This window comes from Oreochromis aureus, linkage group 20 (assembly GCF_013358895.1).
Source record: "Oreochromis aureus strain Israel breed Guangdong linkage group 20, ZZ_aureus, whole genome shotgun sequence".
NCBI classification, from domain to species: Eukaryota; Metazoa; Chordata; class Actinopteri; order Cichliformes; family Cichlidae; genus Oreochromis; species Oreochromis aureus.
Window position 1 is genome coordinate 10728776 of NC_052961.1, and position 27694 is coordinate 10756469.

General features: G+C 40.0%; 1 protein-coding gene across 3 annotated transcripts; it reads right to left on the bottom strand.

Moving 5' to 3' along the window:
* Positions 1–26258, bottom strand: prickle3 (prickle homolog 3). Of its 3 annotated transcripts, none has more exons than XM_039604648.1 (11): positions 25723–26258; positions 16672–16751; positions 7712–7895; positions 7422–7535; positions 6746–6883; positions 6260–6463; positions 4099–4285; positions 3010–3351; positions 2613–2918; positions 2117–2509; positions 1–2025 (listed from the first exon to the last, which is right to left on the bottom strand). In XM_039604648.1, the coding sequence occupies exons 1-11, from the start codon at positions 25762–25764 to the stop codon at positions 1565–1567; spliced, it is 2451 nt and encodes an 816-aa protein (XP_039460582.1). In that variant the 5' UTR covers positions 25765–26258; the 3' UTR covers positions 1–1564. The 3 variants fall into 3 exon arrangements, with proteins under 3 accessions (XP_039460582.1, XP_031591762.2, XP_031591763.2); XM_031735902.2 differs by having other exon boundaries at positions 16672–16754; positions 25723–26257; XM_031735903.2 differs by lacking the exons at positions 16672–16751; positions 25723–26258 and adding an exon at positions 11304–11432.
* Positions 26259–27694: the final 1436 nt, after the last annotated feature.

Consider the following 27694-nt stretch of genomic DNA (forward strand, 5'->3'; position numbering starts at 1 on the left):
TTTAGACAAACAAGTTAAACAAATTTACTCATATATGCAGCATACAGTCAGAGAAACACAAGGGTGTTACAGACTCTTGCTTTTGCCCCAAATAAAACCAGCAACAACAGTGACCTACACCAAGCATAGAAAAATAAATGACACTCCAGTGACGAGTGAGTACAGACTTTAAGAATGTTTACAGATTTTGCAGCGTTTCATTTGGACTATTCAAAAAAAAGATAAGTGACCTCCAAAAATTCACACAAATTACACTTTTGATTTTCAAAGTCTGAAACAACCACAGTTTGCTGAAGTCATTAAACTTCACCTCCAAACTACTCGGCCATTCAGTGTAAGTATAACTGTAGTATTTTACAGCCACATACAGATTGCACATAAGAGCACAGGAAAGTGGTTACAGTAAGTGAGACATAAAAATATATTCTTTTTACAAAATGTGCTGGAGCCAGTTTAACAGAGATATTTTTGCCTGGTCTGTAGTCTTTGTTCCATCTTAACTTTGCTCTTAAGTCGGTTGGATATAATTTAGATGGCTTCAAACTTCGATTTTTAGCCCTGCAGCCTCCAGCAGTGAGAGGGTTCAGGAGACAGACACCCTCTCTACATTTGTAATTAAGGCTGAACTGGTTAATCCAGAATCATACATTAGGACTTCTCTCGGGGACGTTACATGAGTATTACCATTTCTTCTCCACTCCCCTCATGTTTATAAGCCATTGTTGCATGTCATTAACTTTTAACTGCGCTCTGTTTGTGTTTTCTATTGTTTGTTGGTCTTCACCTCTCTACAACCCTCGTTTTTCTCTTCTCTTTCATCTCACACCTCAAACTGGTTGCACCACACAACTGCTCCACCCTGATCCTGGTTATGATTTCTTCCTCCTCGCTGTTGTCAAGTGCCTGCTCATATGGGAACCTTGGACTCACTCTAATATTGTGGGTTCTTCAAAACAGAAAACATCGTGAGTTGATGGTTGCATCCTGAGCTTGACTTGTGTGTATTTAAAGTAATCATCCTTTGTATCTTCCATTTTTTCCAGAAGAGAAAACGCTTTCTGCAGGTAGCTGTGCAGTTTGAGATGGCCCCTCACCTCTAAACATTAGCCTGACTTTAATTTACACTGTATCATTTAGGCACATTTAAACAACAGTGAAAGCTTGTCTGTAAAACTGGCCCCAGGTTATATGTGTTACTGTGTGTTATGGTAGTGTTTAAAAGTTCAGTTCAAACAAGTATGAGCAAACTTACAAAGGTGTGAGTCTTCATAACAAATAATGACTCCACGTTACTCCATTCATCACTGCCTGCATGACTCATTCACCTCAAAGTGAGACGTCAACGGGAGGCAGTGACTTCTCTCAGGTTTATTTTGCTTCCCTTTGCTAAGTCAGGAACTTTGGCTGTGGTTCACCCTTGGATAAGTCTAAACATGTCATCTCGATCTGACATTACATCGCTGTCACAAACCCGATAAACACCAGAGTGATGATGGTCATTCGTTTTTTCTTGTGCACCATAATCTAAAAGAATAACATGCTGTGTTTTTAACATGGTTTGCGGTTAGGAAATAGCACAGTTTTTATCTTTGTCCTTTGCACCCAGGCTGTGAGCTCTCCTCCGCCTTATGCTGCCCCTCAGGCCAAAGTCCCTCTGCCCCTCCTTCCCCTCCTCTCCGCCCACGTCTTTGCCCTCCTCGGGTGGCTGCTTTCGAAGTTGCGGGGGTAGAGGAATGGGCTGTCCCAGGAAGTAGCCCTCTTCCTCTGAGTCTGAGGATGAAGAGCAGGTAGAACAGGAGTCTTCGTGTTTGTACTGTCCCGGATGGAGAGTCAGAGAGGAGCCATTGGAGCAGCCTTGGCTGTCTCTGTCTTTCTCGCCTCTCCAGTCCAGGGAGTCCAGCCTGGGCCTGTCAGATCGCGAGCGTCGAGATCGCCTCTCTGACCCCGGGTGTAGAGCAGGGTCTGAAGGGATACGGGAACGACCCCAACCTCGCCTTAAATGGCGTTGCTGGTACGAGGATCCATCTGGAATAAAAAGAATGAGTAACTATGAGAAACACACACAAAAGAAAACTTCATTTGAATGAGTTAATATTCAAAGTCCCTGAAGACATACCCAGCAGATCCATGTGTGGGGGGATGCCTTTCTTCAGATGTAACCTGCTTCCGAAACCTCCCTCGCCCTCATCTTCATCCTCCTGGTTTTCCTCACCCTCTTGCAGCCCCTCCTCATTCTCATCTTCATCCTCATCCTCGTCCATAGAGTAGCTGCTGCTGATTGGCTCTCTGAAGCTGACTCTGGCTGTGTTGCTGCGAGTCAGCGGGGGTGAAGAGTCACAGGGTCCGTCCTCTGGTTGCTGGAGTTTTGGCGAAGGTGAATCCTGGGGCAACAAGTCACGAGACTTCATGGGCAGGGGAGGTGGGAGGACCGAGGGGTTGTCCAGAGGAAGAGGAGGCGAGTCAGGTGAAATGACTTTGTTCACATGAGAGTTTTTTTGAGGAGGATTTGCTGAAGAGAGAAAAATAGAAGACATATTGTAGTTAAGAGACAATGGAAAAAAGGGTTATAAGAAGCATATAATAGTCATGCCACTATCAGTGGTTTCTGATACCTTGCATAACTTTATTTGTCTTTTCCACCCAAGTCCTACAGTCAATTTCAGTAGAGGTTCCTCTTGAATTAAGACCACTTAGTCCAGTACTTCCATTTAGCTCTCCTTCAGGCTGGGGACTACTGCCTGGATGTTTGATAGCACAGTTCCCTGGAAGTAAACTGTAATGTGGAATGTCACTGGGCCAAGAAGGACCTAAGCCATTCCCTAAATGAATGTGTGGAAGAGGTGAGTACGAGCCTCTTTGACGAGGATGATGACTGGGTGAAGGAACTCCATTCTGAACTGGAGCAGTGCAGTGGACACCTGAGAGAAGCAGAGAAAATAAATGTGTTACAATAAGCACAAAAACAAAATCCATGTGAACTCACTGCACAACAGTTCCACCGTTATTCACCTCTGGTTTCCACTGCAGTATGAATGCAGTCTTTTGCAGGAGCTAAAATGGGGTTGATGCCCTCTAGTGGCTGCAGTGGAGAACCACACTGTAGCTTGTGGTGTTTCTCTGCTGTCCCATACCGTCTGTTATGGTGAGGCGATCTGCTCTGCAGAGCAGAGTCGCAGGAATCCGAGTTATTGGGGTCTTCTCCCAGAGAGCAGGACCTGGAACAGAAAATAAGGCCCCTGCGAGGGAGGAAGGGACGCCCCAGGAGAGGTAGCTGACAGCGGGCGCAGCAGAAACACGAGTCCACAGCGTGCCAGTGCTGACCGTCGTATGTCATCTGACCCTGGTCGATACCTGAGGAAATATTGTTGTGTCAGCTGTGGAATTTCAAAATCAATCTTTATTACCTCAGAGTGCATTTAAACAGCAATGCATAACACATTATACTATCGGTCAGTAGTTACTTTTAAGGACTCTGACATTAGTGATGCGTGTGATGTGCCCTTAGAGAATGAATATGGTGTATTACAGGCTTCTTTGTAAGAATATATCATCATCAGAATATCTGCTCACAGGATACACGTAAAAGTTTGCTTAAAGTATCACGACGTGTCTTTGCTTCATCACAGCTAACACCTTTCTCACTCAGCACTACATCCTACATGAAAAAGACAAAGGGTCTCTTTAACATACAGGAGATCACATTACAATGATGAAGACCTGTTATTAAAATGATTCACAATTTAAAAAAGGTAGACATCATCTTCATGCTCTCAGGCAAGTATTGCAAACTAATCCACATCCAGATTTTTTAATTAATTCATGCATGCTGATTTTTTAATTTTCAGGCATGGTGGAGGTATGCAGTCTACCTGCTCTTCTTGATATATTAGTAAATTATTATAACTCCTTCTGTGGGCTCTGATGATGAATAACAACATGCTAAAACTATGCAATATTATAAAATAGTGACGTCAAAGATGGAATGATTAAAGACAAATAAACACTTACATTGCTGGTATATACAAATTAGGCTGGTAATGTGAAGCCATGAAAACATGGCTTCACTAAAAACTAAATTCATTAAACTTAGTTCAGTACCTATGTGTTCTCCACAGGTATCACAGTACTCTGCGTACAGCGACTCGTAGCAGGAGCAGCAGTACGGTCGACTCTCTCTCATGATGTAACGCTGGCCGCCCAGAGCAGCCTCACATTCAAAACAGCAGAAGTGCTTCATGTGCCAGTATCTTCCTTCAGCCTCCGTACATTCATCTGCTAGAATAATCTAGGATTAAAAGAAAGTGAGAGACAGAGAGGGAATTTCACTACAGGTACAGAAGTAAGTAAACTTCAGAACAGTGAAGAACTAGGTTAACAAAACAGAGTACAAAATATCCAATCAGTGCCGTTCTGTTTGTAGGCTTAGCCACTCCCTGGGTCTAACCGCCAGTTGTAGGTCAGTTGTGGTAGATCCATTTGTCAACTATCTCAACTAATCCCTTAAGTCACAGCGATGAGCTATTCAAAACCAGAAGACATCAACAGAAAATTCTACAAATAGCATGCACTGGTTCTGGGAAACGCTAAAATACAACAATGGCTAATCTGGGAATGGCTACATGAGAAAGGAAAGATATTTGAACTGGATATACTGAAGTCATGCACAGTTATGTCCCTTATTATTAGATGACAAATGAAGCAGACATAAAATCTGAAGCTGATTCAAAGTCTTGAATTTGTACTTTAGCTTTTCACTATAAATTTACTTATGAGGCCCAAAGAGATATCAATGCAAGTGAGGAAAGCCATCATAACGAGTGGCCAAATCAACAACCTGTTCCATCCTGTTCCACCACAAGGCTCAAAAGACCACAGAAGACAACTAAACTACATCATGACAGAATTATTTCCATGGTTAAGAAAAACAGCTGCATAACATCCAGCCAAGCCAAGACATCAAGGACTTGGGTACATCAAAGTCTACAATTAAGGGAAACCTTTATGAATGGAAATACAGAGAGTTTACAAAACAATGGTAACCATCAAGAACAAGAAGGCCAGATTAGATGTTGCAAGAAAGCATTAAAAAAAAGATTCTGGAAAAAAAGATGGACACATGAAATCAAGTCACCTGACTCCAACCCAACAGCCGTGATTTTCAGTTATGAAATACAAAACTAAATTCAGAGACCCACAAATAAGCAGCAACTGAAGGCAGGAGCAGTAAAGGCCTGCCAGTGAATCTAAAAGTAGGAAACAGAATTTGTTATGTCCATTGATTCCCCTTAGGCAGTCATTTTTTACACTTTATCCAAGTATAGAAACAAATCTTCATATTTAAAATTAAAATTAATGTTGAGCCTCTGAAAGTGGGAAGTATATAAAAAAGTGTGTAATTCCAAAAAAGTTAACATAAATTTCTTTGTTAAACTGCTTAAATTAAAGCTGAACGTCTGCACTTAAATCACATACGAACTGTTTTATTTACAACCCACTGTGGTGGTGTACAGATGGGAAAAAATACAAAAATTGTGTTCTGTCCAAAAAAATTAAGAACATAACTGTATGTTTTTCTCTCCTACTGTAGTTTACTTCCACAAACCTGCAAAAGAACATCAACAAACTATTTTGTGTAACTTCCCAGTTATACTAATAGCCTCCCAAGTGCATTTAGCAACTTGGCATTTTTTTATTTGTGTTGGAGAACAATGCCACCTGTGACTAATTTACTAATGCCCTCACTGCTAACTCACTAATGTTTCACCCATTCACGTCATGTTTTATGACGTTATGCTGACTTGCTGGCTCATTCTCATTCAGCTGCCTGAGGATGGACTCAAACTCCACCATCTTGGGCTGCAGCTGTTACTGTAGCTCTTGTTCTCCTCTATAGATTCGCTGCTAGCTAGCGGGCCACTCTAACCAGAAGTAGCAGCAGGTGGTGCACCGACACTGAGCTCACGCAAGCTGTAGACACGAACAAAGACTATCATCACCAACTTCTCTCCAGGATGATAGAGCCGGCATGTGACTGTGGAGAGGCAGCCATTGTTTGTTAAAGTAAGTCTACTCTTCTTTGTACACATCTTATATATGTAATTATTTAATAACACAAGTGTGCACACTCCCCCTTTTTCATACACTCATGTATACAAATAAAATACATTACTGTGGGAAACATTTAAAAACATTTAATACTGTTGTCGCTGAGATTTTATATTAAAACAAAAAAACAAGAGGATTTTGGGGAGACAATCACCTCATCGCAGGCCTGGCAGCGGGGCTTGAGCCTCTCAGCGTGGTGCCGACCACAATATATCTGTCCATCCTGGTAGAAGTAGATCAGATCAACCAGCAGCTCGCTGCAGGAGGCACACTGGAAACACTGAGGATGCCAACAGCTGCCGTGTCCTGCCCGACTCGCAAACACGGCTATATCGCCCCCGCAGATCTGTCTGCCACACTGGAAAAATAGATGGGTGGGGGGTGGTGCAGAGGGAAGCAAGTTAGGTGGTATATCCTTTGACAAAATGGTAAATGCTCCAGGTTGCACAGCAATTTACTTCCACAGCCCTGTAATCATTAAATCTCAGTGTGATGTGGCCCCTGAGCTGTGCCTGTATCTACTTGCACCTACACTGACTTCAGTCTACATGACTCTGACGTGCTTTTTTTATGCTTTCATATGTGAGGTGATCCTGTTTATAACTTTATGTCGGCCTCAACAGGGAAAAAAAATCTGTACCTGCTGGCAGATTGCTCCAGTCATAGTCACTGGGAAAAGTCTTACAACGCCTCTCCCCAAGTTTTCTCTTTTTCTCTGCTGACTGAACAGACGCAGCTCCTTTTTCTCCTCCTCGTCCAGAGAGTTACAGTACTGAGGCTGCAAAAGACACAGAAACTCACATCAGCATTCAAACAACTAGACCTAAAGTATGTATGTATGATGACTGTCATTAACAATTTATCTGTCAATTATTTTAATGACAATAAAGTGTAAAACTGTATCTGCGTTATGCATGTCCCCCTGTATTTATTTTCAAGAAATACATTTCTCTGTTAAAGCTGACATTCATTTGTTGCAGCTGTGAAACCTTTTCATTCTCTTCTTTAATATATTTGTTGTAAAATTGAAGCAGAAAGGACTATTATTAAGGATTAAAGGACTATTTTATTGTAAAACTGGCTTTAAAAATGACTATAGGAAGAGATTAAAATATACTTTATTTTTTCCAAAAGTTGCAAATTTCCTCTCTACCTACCAATCAGCCAAAACAGAAAAAGTAAAAGAACGAAGCTTAATAAAAAGAAATAAGGTTAGTTGTTGATTTTCTTTGTTGCTTTTTTAAACTAAAAAAAAAGGCATGTCACCCCTGTATTAAAGTCTAAAGCATCCAAAGTCAGAGTCACAGAGATGTTACCTCACTGTCGTGGGCTGGAAGCTGGTGCAGCAGCTGTTTGATTCGGTATCTCTCTCCTGGACTGTTCACATAAGGCACCCTGTCCTCTGGTAAGCAGCTAAAATATTGGTAAACCTGAATGACAAGAAAATTATGCTCATATAGAGAATACAAACACCCACTTATCCATATATAGAGCAACTTAATTTACTACCAGTCTATGCACGAACATGTCCAAGTAAATGAGCATCACGTAGGCCTGCACAGGATTAATTTATGTCTCGACTTCTCTTGTGCACCCTGATTGTTACCTGTTCGGGCTTGAGCCCAGGTGGAACCCATGCATACTCCTCGGAGGCGCAGCCTGAGTCGTCATCAGAGATGGAGTGTCTCTGGAAGTCAGATACTAGCTTTGTCATCATCTTTTCCAGCTGCCCCGGCACCGGGCGCACAGCATGCTCTTCTCGCACACACTTGCAGTGCACACAGATCTTCCTGTGGAGACAGAGGTGTTCCCGAGGACTTTACAACTGATTTATAACTGAACTAATGTCAAACATCTTGGTAAACACAATTATAAGTCTTCTCCTGGTTCTTCGAGTGGTCAGGTGTAAAATACAATGTTTCCGACCTGATCTGAGATGTAACCGTTAGATTTTTTTCACTACGACCACTAAAACATATTAAACATTTAATTAAGACAGACTTTTATTAGGATTAGGTAAGTTCTTTAAGGAATAAATCACTCCTACGCCACATTGATGCGGACACTCCCACTGTGCATAACCATATTATTTATGAACACGCTGCGTTGGAAACATTACATCACAAACCGGCCCAAACACTCAGCGAGACTCCCTGCCGTCACAAATTACTAATACAACAGTTGTCACAATCTGATTAGGGGCTACGCAATCTACAGATCACTTAAAACTATCTCATACCAGTTCATGCCCTCATTACACCAAGATCTTACAGGATCTGCATCAGCGCCAGCACATCCAGAGTATTTTTCTACCAAACAAGCAGGAAATCAGGTCATTGGCATAAGCTTAGCTGTCAATCCGGGGCAGTTAGGAGTGGGAGGTGAAGATGGGAGCAATAATCTCCCTCAGCCTCGTATTACAACCCATCTTGTCCTCAGACTGTCACAATCAATCTGGTGGTGGGTGTGCCTGTGTGTGGGACCAGCAGAGTCAGATTAAAGTGCCCTGGGCTAACAGTGAGGCGTGGGTGTCACGTTTTTTGTTGTTGTTTTCTGGAGATTGAACAATATGTCCATAAGCAGCATGTATTGCATGTGTACATCTCTGTTGCGATTGCATAACAGTCTGCCAGCTGGCACTTGTGGCTCAAGTTCACAAGGCACAAAGCTGCTTTATATCAGCGCCCAACCCCCACACGACCAAAAAGCCCGCACACACCATCACACAACTGCTCGTAAAATGCATGAGCACTCCACCTCTATCAATTGCCTCATAAAAATCATCCAGGTGACAGCCAGTAATCACTGCATGTCATTGTGAATGCGCTCCTCTGTCTTTACCCAACACAAGGTAATTCTTGAATAGTTGACAAAACAGAGATGAGAAGTACTTCTATGGGATTCCAGTTCCTTTTCTCAGGCCCAGAACTGCACATTCAGTATATGCAGCTGTCTTGCATTGGCATGTTCTGTGCACATGGCTGCCAAGCAGTTAGCACCAATATAAATAATTATAAACACAGCAAGAGAGCTTAAGTTAAGCTACGGTGGCACAAATCTGTTTCCCAGCTGTATTTATGTGGATTCCTACGCAAATAAAAGGTTAGGGGAATGAAGATGCACGCAGCAGGTGACCTGGCACTATGGGACACAGATGGTAGGTTCTCCACCCTCTCACCCCACCAGTACCACCAGCAGTCTGCGCACCACGAAAGCATTAGCAAGTGCTTTAATTACAAGCAGGTGCCAACTCTCACATGCAACCTACAGTTACCGAGACAAGAGCCAATTTGGAAGAATGTGGGGTATAAAGGTATTACAGGAAAGTCTCAAATTATGCCTCTCTGTGCAAATGCCTCTGCAGGTATTTCACCAAATTAGGGTCCCTGTTTGAACAGATGCGCATGCCAAATTATTTACATATGCTACACTTTGATATGAAAACACATTCAATTCAATTCAATTCAATTTTATTTATATAGCGCCAAATCACAACAAAAGTCGCCTCAAGGCGCTTAATATCAGACATTCTGTCTGATATTAGCCCATTGTTTTGTCTTTTATTTATCTTTTGTCACAGATCATCGAAATGTCCATTTGTTTACATTTCTAAACTCATTTAAAGAGTGAATTGTTTTTTTAGCAAGATTTCTGTTCTGGTGGATGAAACCGTGTGACTGAACTCAAGAACAGGCAACAGAAATGTGATAGTAGTGTCTAGTAGTGCCTTTCTTCTGTTATGTTTTTATACAAAGATGGGGTACATGCACATGTTCCAAATGCATTTCCCTGTAAATATACAACCATAAACCTAAAGGCAGTAACCCCAGTATACGGTTATCTGCAGTTATGGTACAGAAACTCAGGAAGCTTTTCTAAAACATTCCCATTTTATGGCTCTTTTGCAAGTAGTTGTTTGATCATGACTTTAGAAACATACAAACAGAGGGCTATTTCAGCAGTGCCATTTACCAAGCTGTGCGGTGCTGAGCCTTGTCCTGTTCAATTACTTGAGTCACAAGCCTCTGATGTAACACAACTACGCTCTGTCCCCTCTGGATATGTGCAGCGCCACGTTGAGCACTGATGAGTCAAAAATTCTACCAAGAACGACCAAAAGAGACAACATCCAGTCAAAAATACTTTCCTGACATTTTTATAGCAGGTTCTGCAATGTCCCTTGCTGAGAGTTGCAATGGTCCCTGTCAGTTGCTACTTTGCAAATGGCAAAAAGCACTGAGTGTGTTTGATTGCGTTACATGTTGTTAGTGATGCCTTACTTAACAGAAGTCTGCCACTTAAATGAATTTTAAGATTGATTCAATGATCCCACTTAAAATAACTGGCTAAAAATCCTGCTGATTTTCCCCAAAAAATGTAGTGCTGTGCCCAAACTTTTCAAATGCAAGAAAAATGCAGCACTAATCCAAGTGCAACAACAAGAAACACACCACTCAACAGTTTGTAACAAAAGAAGCCAATGTGCAGTTTTGTGGTGGGTTTTTCTTACATGCATGTTTACAAAGTTAGTTTGTTTCTATTAAGCATCAATTCATTCCTCATTCACCTATTTGTGTTATGAACAGGAGACATGGCAGATGACGCTTTCACACTCTGCCTCTAAAGTTGCTTTGGCCAGCCAAATCACAATCACCGATACGTCTGGTAAAACTGATTCTGTTATTGTTAATGGTGTATCTTTTGTTTGTATTACTGGCTATAGCAACTGAATAATACAAAATGAACTTAATAATCTGACTGAAAACATACAGATAAGAAGTGTGTGTTTTTCCACCGACAGAATGATTAAATGGAAAGATAAACAAACGAAAATAATGATTTAAAATTTCTTCCCTTTGGTTACTGGGTTAGCCAGTAAAACTTTACCCTGCACTATCACTGATTTCTAAGTCCTTAAATAAAGCCGCCCTTCTATTATGTTACCATGTCCTCAAAAGGTAATGTGCGATATATAATAAGCCAGTTGTGTACAAGGAGGGATTGAGTAACAGCAGTATCTGTACATGACCTCATATTGCACACTATACAGATAATTTTACAAAGTGTACAAAACAACATAAAGTCAGACTAAGGAACATTAATCATCTAAATGCATTTTCCTTCACATTTTCAACTTAATTATTATTTGAGTTTCTTTTCTGTCTAATCCTAACAGTAAAATCTGGTTTCTTCATTACCTGTTGTAACCATGACAAATTAGTCCGGCTTGGCCTGTTGATGGAGTCCCATGCAGACTTGTGCTGTTCTTGCATCCAGTAGGTTCCTACTGCCTTACCGTCTGTCTGTCAGTGAGAGCAGGATATTCTATGGCAGCGCCTTTCCATCTGATAATTTCTCTGTCTGAGCAGCTCTTTTCAATGTCCCTCTGGAGCCCCCACTCCCACCCTCCTCCGCCCCGATAGTAGGCGCAAACAAAAGGCTCTGAACGGAACCATACACTACACAAAATGCAAACACAGATCTCAAAGTACACACAAGCCATGTGACTTTTAAATCTGCCCACAAAGATAAGCTAAAGTGCACATGCCATGAACATTTCAATTAAGCCTCTCAATTTACTCACGCTGCCTTTGAAGATATGAAACATCAAGTGACAATAACGATGCATAAAGTCACTGCGTCTTTCCTCCCCTGACCAGACTGCTGTAACTGATTCATAACAGATGGACGATCTGTAGCTTGGATGCAGTTATTAATCATAAGCGGAGCAGATTTTGATCCTGTGAGCAATGCTGTGCTGTAGAGTGGAGTATTTATAATGTTATGTGATCAAGATGGCCATGCATGAGTACAAAGTGTCTCTAGTGATATATCAAATCGACAGCATGGCTCATGGTCTCTGTGAAGTCACGACACATCTCCGAAGTCATAGCGGCTCATCCGACTTTGGTCACTCGATGAAGATGAATACCAGGAAAGACATGATTGCTCAAAAAGACGCAGCGTGATTACAATCTTTTAACAGAATGATCTGTTTTCTCTTTTTACTCTCTCTTTTTTTCCAGGATCAGCATCCGAGTCATCGGAGGTGCTTCAACAAACAGTAGATTATCCCTTTAGTCTACTGACAACAAATCAATCTGCAGCTATTTTTGGCCTCACTGTTGCTTTCTGAGACAAAAATGCCAGACTTCTTAAATATAAACACTTGGTGCTGATATTGTAGTCCAGAGATTATGTTTTCATTTAGATAGTTACACAGATAAAGGAATGAAAACAAAAATTTGCTTTACTACTGCTTTACCTGTTTCTTTTGCACTTTAATGGCAATATGATTGATCAGGAAGATAATCAGAAGACTAATCAATACTGACAAATTTGCCCCACTACAACTAACTTTAAGCAACCTATCTAGGAAATTATAGTTAACTAAAATAAATTTAAAAAACCATGTGTGAAAAGCGCATTTTATTAAACTGAAAAACAATACCACATCAGCCTTTTACGGCTGAGAGGTACAATTTGTCAACGTGTTTGTATTCTTGTATTATATTATTTTTCAGTAGTTAACAACAATCCAAAAAGTAACAACCATATCATAATAACAAAAGTAAAGTAAAACTGAACATTTTTGAAGATAAAAACAATGAAATGAAATGAGCAAACCTACTGGAAACTAACTTAACAGTTGTAAACAAAAAAAGAAAAACTGGTGAAAAAGTAAATAATTCTAATCCAGACTGTGACTGAACCTACAGGTCTATTATAGGTCAGCATATATTATTAAAACTGGTGAGGGGTCTAGTATAGCAGCCATATGATAACTCTTTAAAATGCTGCTGCTGGTGTGATAATCTATACCTGCAGCAGGGAACTGTGAACCCTCCACAGATCTGGTTCTAAGAAGCAGATGGGCCTCCTCCCATAACTCCCTGCCACTAATTAGTGACAGAGTAATTGCCGCATGGCCACCCAGACTAATAGCAATGGCGACTTTGAACACTTCTGAAGCATGTTGGGGACCTGTGGGTCAAAAGTAACTCAATTCACTTGCTGCTGGGCAGCGGAAGCACCATCTGCCCCCCACCTCAGTTTAAGCTGTGCCTGATAAAGCTCAGGATGAAGATGGATCACTTCCCTCTCAGCGAGCATCAGTAGCTTAGCCTGTGGTCACTTGGAAGATCTTCTCCATCAACAAAGGTGTGAGTTTAAATTGGTTATTTAGACAGATGCAATTAGTGCCAGACTCCAAGGTCTTAAAAACTGACCCCTATAAATCTCAATTATTTAATCACTTTCATGTTTGCAGTCTCCTGGATCGCCTAAGAGACTTGCAACGTCTAAACAAGACATTTGTCCTTGTCAGCTCACCCAATGTCATTTCGGATCTGCCCATCAGCCAAACGAGTAATGAAAAATGTAAACAATGAACAGCATTTTGTTAATGCTACACAGATTAAATGCACTGTAAACAGATCAACGTGCATGGTAGAGTGCGGCACACGTGTTTCAGATTATGTCCTAACTTCTAAGCTTTTGTCTTGACCCGAACGGAGAGAAAACTGAAAAAGGAAAAAGATAAAATTACAGGCTTTTGGCTTTATGGAGTACACATTCCTGCCTTTTGTTTTACTCTCTCATCACCAGGCCAGTTTGCCTCAGCCATGCAGAACACATTAGGGGTTATAAATGCAGCCTTCATTATCAAGAATAAATCTTGTGTGTCAGTGTCAAACCCTGTGATCATCCTCAAGAGTTTCTGGGTCTGGAAGCACTAAACACAGCACAATATAGTTGAATCACCTAGTTTCCTTCTAAGTGACTCATTCTTTAATCTTTGACTTCTGAAATAATGTGAACAACAAGCAGTAACCCTTAGCTTTGTAGTATTTGTCGAGCTGGAGCAGCCTCTGTTTTTATTCCATACATTAAAGCCTAATGAAACACAAAAGTCCCGTCTGAAAAAGGAAAAGTGCACTGAAAAGCAGAAACTGGAGAGACAGAGGGGGGTTTGAAGTGGTTGAGAGGGTTGCTATCACAGCAGTAAGGCCTAATCTTATTAGCAAGATTGACAGGATTAGACTAACCAGAGACCCTACCAGCTGGATATACACTAAAGGACTAAAAGAGAGAGGACAAGGAAAGAGGGGCTCAAAAGAAAGCACACAAAAACAGACCTGACAGAGGAGGTTGAATTGTTCATCAGGACAATTCAGCCTCAATTGAGCTACCTTTGGTAGTGTTTAACAACTCTGAACAAATAGGTAAAAGAGGTATAGGGTAGTTTAAAAAGTAGGAATCAGAAGAACGAAACCCTCTGAACACAATGTGGACATGGTACGAAAACCTTCATCCCCCTGCTGAGTACAGCTTCGCTTGTGTCTATGAAAAGTTACCTCTCAGAGGATTTATACAACAGAAAATTAGTTTTTACCCCAAAAGTCTATTTCATTAACTCACCTCAAAGTTCAACCAGTATCTGTCCTGTAATGCTAAAATGAGTTCAGTCACAAATCTGATTGATCATCTGTGGTCTCTGGCTGGCAAAGGTGTCTTCAAGCTATGGTAGGCAATGTATTGATGCTGATAGTACTGATGTTAGTGGTGTAACTGCCAAAAAACTGATAAAAAAAACTCACGGTTCGGATCGGATCACGGTTTTAAGTCATGGATCAGATTAATTTTTGGATCAGCAAAAAAAGAAAAAAGACAAGAAAGATTTAACTCGCCATTTATTTATTTAAGTATTTTTTGCCCATTAAAAAACATTCAACTCAAGACTCATTCCACGCAATTATATAAAAAACAAAGGGCAGGGCAGTGCAGGGGTTTGTATCTACCACTCTGCTGTGATATGAGCGGTCACGGTCACGTAGCTTTCCGTTGCCCTGGAGGTCAACCCATCTGTAGTTAGGGCAACAGAAGATGCCTGGGACAGTTCAGCCATAACTTTACACTTTTCCTGCTCATACATGCTTGGAACAATCTTGTCACTGAAGTGGACGCACAACGGGATATCTTAGCGTGGCTCAATCGTGTTCATCATATGTTTAAACCCCTTGTTTTGCACAATGGAATACGGCCTCATGTCTGCAGCTATAAACACCTCAATAGCTTTTGTAATAGCTTTAGCCCGGTCGGATTGGGCAGCAAAGGGCTGCTTACATGCCGCGAACTCCTCTGCTCCTCTATTTGGACCGCTAGCGCTGGCCATGACTATCGCTTGACAAACTGACCACGCACACCACACACATACTTTTTTTTCGTGCCGAACCGTGAAGTGGGATCGGTTCAGATCACAGATCAGCAGTGATCCATTGCACCACTAACTGATGTACTTGTGCACTCATGCAAAAGGCACATGTAACTGCAGCCAATACCTTGCATATGGCGTCTTGCTAATTTGTTATTTGCAGAAAGTATGCAGGATTAAAAAAAAACCCAACAACAACAACAACAAAAAAGGTCTATTTTCTGAAACTGAAAGATAAAAATAAGAACCATACAGTGAGCACAAATCCCTGATCTTTAAGCAGTCTAAGTTGATAACAATCAAGCCTCTCCATCAAACTGACCCATATCCACCAAACTGACTGGCACGGTGACACCTGCAGCCAAGTGAATCAATATATACTCAATATATAAAGATATACTTAAGACTGAATGGTAACAGGTCAGAGTTAGAATGCCAGCAGCCCTGATGCTCATTTTCAGGTTTAATAAACTCTAACCTATGCTGGCACAGTTTGACCAATCAAAGAATTACAAAGCACATAGGGTTAACTAGATCTATTTTTAGTCTGCAAGAAGAACATGCATATGTCCATACGTTCATCTGGTGGAAGGGGCTTAAAACAGAGGGGAGAGCTTCAGGAGAGGCTTGTCTTTTCTAATTTTCTGCCTAATGATGCTTTAAGTATAAATCACTGCAGCTTGGACATAATGCACATGTTACAGGAGGCCTACCGCTAATGCCACTTCTCTGTAATGCTTCTGTTTTTCCCCATGAAGAAATAATGTTAAAGTAAAGCTGCTGTTATGAATATAGCAGTTTAATAACACATGTGTCTGTAGCCCTGATTCTTCTGTATCTCAGAATCAGTAGCAGTGATCTGCGATGATCTGTGAATATCATGTGCTGCCCTGACTGGGTCATGTTTGTTGTTTTCTAATGTATATCTGATCTGTGCTCATTGCATACATAGATTACAGCTAAGCTCCTTTACATTGGCTGACATGATGCTGTCCTTCTTAATACATGTGTAAAGAACACAAACACAAATACATCAGTTTGACACTCCTGCTTGCAAGCTGTCACGATAAAAGTGAAACTCAGATGAAACCTTTTTCTTTTTAATGCATACACATTTTTTGTTTGCAAAACGATTAAATAGCTAAGGGGTCATGTTTCTATAAATCACGTTTCCAGCTAAAGTGGCATTAAAAAAAGAAAAGAAAAAGAAAACAGTCAGAAAATCATTGCTTTTATACTTTGTTTCGCTTCTGAAGTCCAGCAGGGCAAAATGACTCTACGGTATGAAACAAACATTTCCTGCAAAGCTCACAGGCACCGCTGTCAGTGTTTAAGAGTCCTACAGTTCATACCTCCAGCCATGGACACGGAAGCCGGGGCACTGGTCTCCGCAGCGCATACAGGGCTGGCCTCTGTCTGGATCCTCTTCCTCCTGCTGAATAAAAACACAAATCACTTTAGCTCACATAATTTCTGACTGGAACATGATTCAATTGTGTCTTTTGGTAAAAGACACAAAAGAATAAGGATATAGAGTGTTTGCTAGACATGAAGGAAAAGCATCAACATCGGAGTGAGCTAGTGAGTCCACCTAAGCCTCAAGCAGAATGTGCTTAAATTCAATCACTTCAGCTTTTAGTTTAGCATGTTTGTGGGGGGAGCGCGGGCTGTCATTACTCGTGTTAACCAGTTTATTAATACCCCCCACCCCATTATACCAAAACCTTACCTAATACTGCAAGCTTGAAGTGGCAGAGATAGACATAATATCCATGTGTTATGTCAGTGCAGATAAAGCAGCAAACTGACAAAAACTGCAGTTCCTCTAGTGACCATTTGAGGTTTACAGCCTGGTATAAAAATGGTTTGGGCACTATGAATTAGCGATGAGTTTCAAGACTGTTTTTTATATTAATGAGAAATCCCTAATATGGACAGTTTTCATTCTCAAAGTTTAGGTGAAAATGTTGATTTTGCTATGGCTGTGGCAGTCTATGTATCATGTCAGGTAAGATGAGCCATAAACCGGACCTTTCAACCATGTTCGTAGAAGTTATTTCAGACTAATTAGCAGATATTGATGTGTGTGTTGCCCTTGAATAGCTTATGTTCTATTCTAGTTAACATTAGCTGATAACTTAGCACATCACCCTTTCATCAAAATATAGTCATTTCTGACTCAAAGAAACCAACATGGCAGCAGCCAAAGTGTTAATACTGAGGTTTTGAAATGTATGGTCCAAAAATCACTGGGCCACATCCTACTGGCTACATTTATGCCATCTATGACTTACATGTTAATACTCCCAACTTAAAAGCAATAAAAAGCAGGTTTAGAGCCTGGTTAAAGAACTGTCTTGGGCTCTGTGGATTCAGCTTGCTAAATGAGCTTGCTTCCTTTATCCAACAACTGCAATCTACCCACTCACCTAAATATGGTCACTATTCTCCCGCCCATCTATCTCTTATATACAGTCAGTGATGTGTACTTAACACTGTATTTGTACTAACACTGTATTTAAGGCACATAAAACTAACATCACTGATAGTTTGAGTAGATGCTGTGTGCTCCAGTATGGCATGCCTGTACATAGTAAAGTATTCTTATAGCTGTTTGTGTTTTTAATCAATGCAGCAGTGGGTGTTTAATTTTCTAGGTTACTAAATACACACAAAACGGTAAGCGATACCCATAATTTGGCATAACGATCCCCTTACAAAACCTGTTTATTTGAGCTCAGCTCAGCCACACAGTTACATATTAAACTCAACAGTGAGTTCAAGCAAAGCTCTTTGTTTTGCAGAAATATATGGAGGAATACATGACAGGTAGTTAAATCCCAAATATTCCTCTTGCCAAATATGCTGACTGAGCATTGCTGAAGGCAACTCCGCAGCTTAGCACTAAATCATCCGCTTCATATCTCAGTTCTATTGCTGCAGCTTTACTGCATACACAAAGCTCTTTTTAGAGATGGGAGGAAGGAAGCAGACACAGGATGAGAGCTGCACCCTTTCCCTCTCAGTATAGTTACTCTGTCTCTACCTTTTTTCTCTAGTCCTTTAATATACACAACCTCTATCTTATTTGAGAAGAGCTTACTGTTGACACAGGGGAAAGCTTACAGTTCTTTCCAGGTTGGTAAACAAAAGGAAGCTACCTAAGTGTTTTTCCCTCTGCTGAGACTCTTACTTTTTTTGGCCACAATTGGTTTGCCCATACTTCATATGCTTTGTACTTAACAACAACAACAACAACAACAACAACAACAACAACAACAACAACAACAACAAAAACATGATAATAATAGGTGCTATTTTTTAAAGCTTTGAGAATAAAGATTGACATATGAAAAATTCTACATAAAAAAAAACAAAACAACACCACTGAGTTTAACAAGCGAAGTAATAAAATGCAGATATGTGATACAACACAGTACCTGTGCGTGCCTGTTCACCTGTCTTTATTTTTCAGGCCACACTAACCACATAATCATTGTTATTCACGTTAAGCCTGTTTTCCCAAGCTGAGATATTTATGAGCCATCTCAGAAACTGCAGCACATTACTTTGACTAGTAATCAGTTTACTTTGCTTATCTAACAGACATCTGAGGGCTGAAAGTATATTATTAGTGGAGTGAGAAACCACAGAGGCATGAAATAAAAAAAAGTTACTTCAATTTAAAAAAAAAATAGGTCGTTTGAGGAGTTATGTCATTATTTTTAGGGTTGATGTATTGAGGTATTTTCACTAATGACAGCACAGAGCTTCGTTGGAACTAGTTAATCCAGAACTACTGTATGAGTTATAATTTGCATGCCTTTTTTAAAGCTTTGCCATTTAAAAAGAACACAATGACACACACTGGGATCAGTTTTACTCCACGCTGCCTTGCTAATCTCCACTTTAATTTGGCTTGGACTGCTGTTAGCAAAGCCAGGTATGAAAGGTGACAAGACGGGTTAAATGAAGCGTTCAGATGATTTCTGGGTGACTGAACCTTTCAGTTGTTATTTCCTTTGGAAGGAATGGCTGAGATGTCGCACTGACAAAGTGACAGACCGAGCCCTGGAGGCACACACTAAAAAAAAGGTCTGTACATCTAACACTGTTGTACAAATGCAGCCCTACATATTGCATTTATTAAGGTTTCAGCGAATGAAAGTGAATAGCTGCAGGATAGAAATGCTTTTGGAAATTGTAGCTGACCTGATATGATTACACTTCAGGATACTACAGGGTGTTACTGCTTTTCAATTCAAAGAGTCAAGAAATTAAATGACACTTTATATGTTTATGCTTTCGCTGTAATTTTTCTCCATTCAGACACCCTTTTGATATTTTAAGCAAAGCAGAAGTTGATTAACAAAGTTTCTTGTGCCAGTGCACAAAAAAAACTGCTTAGCTAGCCAAATTTAAGAAGTGACATCAACATCACAGAGGAATAGAAAACAGATTTAGAAATGTTTTCTTGCTCCTTACTGGATTTCACTTTTGGTAAGAGAAACCAGTGAAATCGATGCTTAAAGTTTGTTGCACTTGTCTGAAGGTGTAACACAAGTAATTTGACAAACATTATAGTTTCTCAGCCCCAATAACAACAGACGTGGAGAGCCAACACTACAAAGTTGGACAAAGTTGGACAGAAACTCTTGTACTCTAAGTCTACGTAACTTTCAAGAACAATGCAGATGTGAATGAAACCCATAGTCTGTTTAATGGGCAGCACTGGGTGACTCATCTGGTTGCAAAAACATGTCCAGTTGCATGAATGTGTATAAAAAAGCGTGCCTCTCCAACTTTGATCTGTGACCTCAGTAAACACTTTTCCAATGACCTTATGTCCTAAATATTCAGTTTTAAGTCTTACTGAGAAATTGTGATCCCTACTGGAGTAAAAAAAACAAAAAAACAACGACAACAAAAAGATTAACCAGAATATGCTTTAGGAAGGGTCTGACTTATGATTGAAGAGTTGCTATCCTATATCGTCGTGCCCAGTTTAATAACACTAAAATAAAGTGGTTAAGTTGCTCAGCTCCATAACCTACTAATGGATGATATCAAGGTGATTACATCCTTCAATCAGTTTATGGATTGTTTATATAAAACCACAGAGTGTGAAAATTTGTCTTTTATTGTTTATAAACAAAATATTTGGAGGGTTTTGTTTTATCAAAAGTTTTGATAACCCTGCCCCATCTTTTAGTTATGCTGCTATAGGTTGATGGGAGACGTTCCATGAACCAATGAACATTTCTTCTTCTCTCTCAACTATTCAAATTTTCATGTCATGAACGCTTGTCTTCTTTCTCCTATAGTTTATGTTTTGTCCTTGTCTCTCTCCACGCTCTTTCCTTTCTTCTATTTCAACTTACTCCCCAATCAGTTGTGGCAGAACTAGTCTCCAGGAGGGCACAGCAATCTGCCACAACTAATTGCAGATTGCTTGATTCAAACACTCCCATGCTTTGTGAGTGTTTGACTCAAGACCCATTACACATGATTTAAACTTCATTGAGACTTGGGATGTTGACATGGCTGTTTGTGAACTACCTTCACAAAGTTCTGTAATACACACATTATACCAATTGGAACTTTCTTTTTCAAAGCTCAAACTAACATTCAAACAAATGAAAACTACAACTAAAGATTTCAACCAATACAAATTAGGTGATCATATCCACTCTGGAAACTAACTGAAACATATCAAAGTGGCTACCGTAGGCAGTGAAATTTATTAACTGATTTACTGGAACTGTACAAAACAGATTAGAGGTTCAACAGTATAGCATAAGTATTCACTCACTTAAGGGCAGACAGTAATTAAGAGCTAAGCATTGCTTCAATGGTGATGTAATAAAGAAAGAAGGATTAGGAATCCTGAGAAAAGCTTAAAATTACCTAAAAAATGAGCTAAAAGGAGAACATGGAATCATATCCAAACATGCATTCAACCATGTCAGTAGGATTAAAATTAGCCATGCCATTAGTCATGGTTGCAAATTCAAACTAAATTAAAAGATGAAAAAAAGCACCAACATCTTATTGGATACCCCAACAGTTAAATGAAGCAGGTAAGAGCATTTATTGCAGTTTGACAGTTTTATCCCACAGCCTTGAATATGCCTCTGTCAGTTCTATATTGTCTTATCAAGGCTACACAGACCTGAAGGTTTTGTGTGTGTTTTCTTTCAGGCTTCCACCACAGATAAAGTGTCAAGTTTGCATCCTGACAAAGAGGTTTTCCTTTTGTGTTGTGAGTGAAGGATGTGATGGGAGTGGTGATAGGAAGTTTCTTCTAAACCGAGTGTGGATAAAGTAAATAATACATTCACATGTCCAGGGGGGCGCGGATCATGTGTTCACACTTTGAGCGGCGTCAAGACTTTTCATATCAGGTCCTTTGTTTTCACTAAGTAGGTATAAAGTTTAATCACGTGGCATGTAACCAGGTAATGGACAAACTGAAATGCTGCCAGCTTTGTTATCTGGCATCAGCATGCAACAGCACTGGCTAAGCCAGGGGTTACATGTAATAATTTAAAGGAAATGATAAATAATACATCTGAATGATATCATGTGGCCCATACTGAGGCTGAGTGAGGTAGTGGAAAAAAATGGCTCCCCACATAAGAGAGAATGACTAAGTGTTGGTTTTGGACCTCAACACTGAGGTGTTGGATGGATTAAGCATTAACAGGAAAGGTCACAGGTCGGGGCCCTTTGTGGTCTTGGCACGCTAAGTGGACGCACCTCTCTTCAAACATTCTACATTTTCAGTGTCCAGCATAACACCTTCCCACATTGGTCCCCTGGGACGTGCGGATCTGAGTTTTACTGGCCCCTCATGTATATTTACAGTCCCAGGGGTACTATTAACTTATTTATAAACTGCTGATTGGCCTGATCTATAATCTAGCAGACTTCATGAGTAGATGTATCTTAATCTGCAAACTAATTTAAAAAATATCAAATAAATGTACTTGAGCATTTGCTTTATTGCTCTCTGAATGGGTAGAAGATGTAGCTCAAATAAGAATTACACCTGCATTATAATCATTGTTGTGTCATCAACCTTTTAATTGAGAAATTAAATGCTTTCTTTGCACTCATGCTAATTGCATTTTACAATTGCATGAATATACTTATAGTTGTAAATGTGAGTGAGTGTGTAAGTCCTGCAGCACCATTGTCACTTTTCTGCTATGTTTACCGTATTTTCCGCACTATAAGGCACACTTAAAATCCTTTAATATTCTTTAAAGGAGTGCGCCTTATAATCCGGTGCGCCTTATATATGAATTCTGGTTGTGCTTACCGACCTCGAACCGATTTTATGTGGTACACGGTGCTCAAAATTCTGTCAAAAAATGTTTTAGTATGACTTTTGTAAGCTACGAAGCCACGCCGCTTGATGGACTGTCGGAGCATTGCGGCTACCGTAGTCAGGAGCCTCGCGGAGTAATCTGGGTCCAACACTCCGTCCTCTTCAGGTCCCAAAGTCAAACGAACACCGCGGCATCACTGAGAGGTAAAAACTGTCTAAACTCTTTCATCTTTAATAAAGTGGTCAGTGTTGCTGCTTTACCAGGTGTAACAATTAAGTTTAACATCCAGGTATCCATGAAAACAGAATTTATTAAATTTAACGGAGTTAGAAGTTAGCAGGAAGTTAGCTCGCTAGTTTCCACCAAGCAAGCTAACCAACTGTCTACCTGTGACAGTAACAAACCCCGCTTTCCTTCCCTCTTACATTTACTTTGATGATAAACTTTTAGCAAATCAAGGCATTGCTTCACAGGTACAACTATAATTGGTGAAAACAGTCACTGGCCAGAACAGGCCACTGAGATTGCCTGGCATACTATTTTACTTGGCCCAAGCTGGGTTATGTTGAACCCTGATTTTGCATTCACATGTGTTACTAATACCATGAATTAAGTGACTGCACCAAGACTCAAACCAAGGCAGCTAAAGGGATTTCTAGTTGTGATACCTCCCCTTTTCCCTCTGTTATGTTTCATTGTTTTTTTTAATAAAATGAAATTCAGCTATAGCCACATCTACATCTTTATTGCTAGAAAAAGTAGGCAAGTTCAGTACACATTATCTTATGACAGCAGCTTCTCACATCCCAAATAACTGTAGCATAAGAAAGCATACAGTCAAATTTGTCAAGCTGTCATTTGGGAAGGAGTTGAGAGCACAATTAAATTGGTTATATCTTAGCAGATAAAATTGCAGATTCATTATATCAATAATAGGGAAATTAAGAGATCGCCATCTTGAACGACAGAGTAGGTTTTTTTTCTTTACATCTATTTGAAAGCCATATGGGCTCTCCATATGAGCCATAAGCACTTTGAGTGCTCAAGCGCTTTGAGTGCTCAGACAGAGTAGAAAAGCGCTATATAAGAACCAGTCCATTTACCATTTACCATGGGAAATATTTGAATCTAATGAGGCTAATCTATCACTTGAACACTTGAGTGCTTCAGTAAATATATTATTTGAGACACTGTGGCAAGGAAATCATGAGTTTCAAATTGCTGCTGAGGGCCTTGTTTACTTACTGTGTACATAGTCTCTATTCTCAAATCATGTACACTAATTAAATTTATAATCCAGTCTAAATCAAAAGGCTTTTGTTCAAATATCTGTTCAAAGCTGCACTGTGGGAGACCAAAGTCTACAGTCTATGGCTTATTTATCACATTTCAATGTCGATTACACCACATTTACGCAGAGGATTTCTTGAAGAATATTTAAAGAAAAACAACAGAACATAAACTAAGATGTTTGTGTAGTGCTGTTAAATTACATTTTAGTCATAAATTGTCATGTATTTCAATTGCCAAGAAAAGGAAGACATTTAATTTTCCATCAATTTTCTTGACCACTTAACCAGCTCATTGTCGTAATGGCTGCTGACCCAGCTGACACAGGTTGAGAATGGGGTATGCCTTGATCCATCAGAGGGTTAATGCAACCAATTTAGGATTACCAGTTAACCTAATGAGCATGACATTGGGCTGTGTGAGGAAGCCAAAGTACCCAGAGGAAACCCATGCCACCAAAGGGGGAATATGAATAACCATTTAACCACATTTAATTAAACTGCAGATCATTTCTAATCTCACATCCTGGCATGAATTACAAAGCCAGTTCATCCCCACTGAGCCTCACATAGGTCTAAAATTAGTTTAAGTTAGATGATAAGGGTTTTTCGTAGCTTAACAGGTCTTTGGGCCAGTGACTACGTGCATAACCATGACTGGTCTACGTGTAGTTAAGGAAAAGTCTTTGATACCTTATTTAACAGAAGTATGTCTTCTTTTGTTATTTGTAGCCATTTTGCAAACAAAATGTACTTTAGTGCGAGTAAACTGAACCCCTTTTTGAAAAACGGTTAAAAATAATTATATTGGGCTTGCTGGTTGTCCTTTAGTGGAAGACCAAAATTTCTTTGCTGGACACCAACACTGTTTCCTGCAGATGCGGGAAAAACCCCAAAGATACACATAGGTGTTGAACACTGGTGCTGTAAGATGAGTTAAACCTCACTTTTCTAATGCTGGTGTAATGAGAGTGTTGCATTAAATATTCATGATATTCATTAATTCTTAAGGACTGTTATTACATGCACAGGTAGGAACAGGTGTGTGCTTTGTGTTACGATAGAGTATTTATACAAATTAACATTAAATCCTTTTTTCTTTTTACCCTCAAAGTCATTCAGACAAGCACCTATTCTATAGTTTAGTTATAATAGTAGATGGATCTACAGTTACTGAACTCACCTGGACGTTGACGTAGTCCAGGTGAGCTGCGGAGCCAGATGTTCCATGTCAAAACAGATGTAGGTGTTCTCCCATCGTCACTAAACTCCTGACGATGTAGGCTGCTTTTTATAGCAGCATTCCAACCACAACATAATTCAACACACAGCATGAAAGCTTGACAAGGGTAATAAACACGTCCAGGTAACAGTTACCCCATCCTAACCTGCACAGGTACAAATATGACGCACATTCACCCTTCTGACAACACCTGAGGCATCCGACATGATCCAAGAAACAAAGAATGTGGGACTCTGTGGCAGATAGATGATTCTAGTTTTTTATTGTACTATTTCGAGCGTAAGAAAAAAAATGTTGGAGGGAAACAAAAGCCAGGTGAAGGTGGGACGAAGTTCCGCTTGGGCTGCTTTCTGCGTTGGATTTCAATGTACTAAAAGTTCATTTCACGCCTGCTTTTACAATGAAAATACTTCGGAAGCTTTAAATCACTCCAAACTCCTCCTTGTGCTGAAAGATGACGATATTCAAAATGACCTTGAAAGTTATTAAGGAATAAATGTACGGGAAAAAACAAAAAAAAAGAAAACAGGCACCTACCGAGCGGTTGGACCGTCGCTTTTTAGATCCGCGCAGGAACATGATGTTGGCTGGACGTTAAAAGCAGTTTTCCGGTGAAGAAGCAGAGCAAAAAAACGGCGAGCGAGAAAAACTGTAAGTAACACGCTTTGTGTAAACTACATGCCGTTTCTTCCAGACTGCCCACGGATTCTTCTTCCCGTCTTTGCTAACTATCTAAGGAAGGAGTTTTGGCATTCGAACTGATAAGCTAGCTTAAGTGTAAAATACAACTTCCGGCGGAGACTTCAAAATAAAAGACGCACTGAAGTTTATTCTTGTCGATTCTTGAGCAGAGTCAAAATTTAAGCAACGTTAACAAATAAACCTTAACTAAATATTCATGAAAATTTTTACTTTTTCAATTTATCACATTGAAACCCATTGTTCAATCAAATTGATGCCGTGCCTTTTTTTATTTTGACTGCGTGGACACGGATCTGCCGCAACCTGTAACCTTGGTGAACCTCCAACTTTACCTGTCCTGCTCAACAGAGACCTCAATAGCCGACTGTCCCAAAGTTTTGGCCCGTACTTCACCTTGGCTACAAGGAAGTTGACATGGATATATGCAACGTTTTGTAAAGTCTACCAAGACATTTTGTTTTGTAAAATACGCACATTCAGAGCACAAGAGAAGTCAGCCACGTTGGCTTTAGCTTCAAATTAAATATTCCTAATGAGGCGACAAAATATGCACACAGATGGGGTTAGGGTGGGGGGTGGCGGGTTAATATTACTCTCGAGTGCCAGTGGGAAATAGTTTGATAACATCCATCATGACCCCAAACAAGGGATTATCATTCCACTGCAGGTCTTTAATATAACACGGGTCATGAAATGGTTATTGCAATTCGAAGGTAGCAGCATCAAAGCTCAAAACAAAGTAGGAAAGGATTTACATAAACACACTGTAATCTCAGAACTAAGAGTAGGGGCAGCATGTACAAACTGCAAAAATAATAATATTTAGGGGAGAGAAAAAAAACTCAGACGAGATTACAGATCACAGATGTTTGCTGTACACGGTCATTCAGATCCTGCCAGGAATTGTGTCAAATAATAGTAATTTCTGATCGTATCTGAATATCGCCCTGTTGATGAGGGACACCACCATGACTTTGTTGATATTAGATGGTTTTACACTATTGGCTTTCCTAGTGGCTTATAAGGAAAAACAGTTCACAATAGAAGAGTTGCAGACTGCCTCCATCTAGTGGCAGTTAAATATAAAACAGTTTAGAGTACAAATACACAGTACCTAAAATGTAGTCATGGTAAAAAGAAAGTACATCCTCCTCCTCGTTCAAGATTTTACATTTCATGTCATAATGAAAAGAATCTGGTCCTTTGTAGGTCTTAAACTTACATGAATACAAGACAAGCAGTCCATCAATTTTGATGGGTTGATCTCTGATGACCTTTCCTTGATTGCCAACAGTTTGAAAAGAATTATAAGACCATTTCAAAACAATTTGAAATCTATCATTCTGAAGTGAAAACGATTTTTTACAAGTGGAAAATATTCAAGACAGTTGGCAATCTTTCCAGGAGTGGATGCCCAACTTCTACATCTCAGACTCAAGTTAGTCTCAGTTAAATGTTGAAGTTCATGACAGTGCAGTTAGGAAAAAGATTAAATAAATGTGGCTTGTTTGGAAGGGTTGCAGGGAGAAAGCATCTTCTGTCGAAAAAGAACATGACAGCATTACTTAGATTTGCAAAGTTGCAGCTGAACAAACCACATGACTTCTGGAAGTCCTTTGAACAGATGTGTCCAGAGTGGAGATGTTTGGTAATAATGCACAGTGCCACAATATGCAAAAAGTAAACACAGCACAAAATCATTTGAACACAAACACCTCATACCAAATGTGGTGTAGAGGTGATGATTTGAGCTGGTCTTGATCAGCTTGTTGGCTACAAAACCTGGACACGTTGCAGTCAATGACTT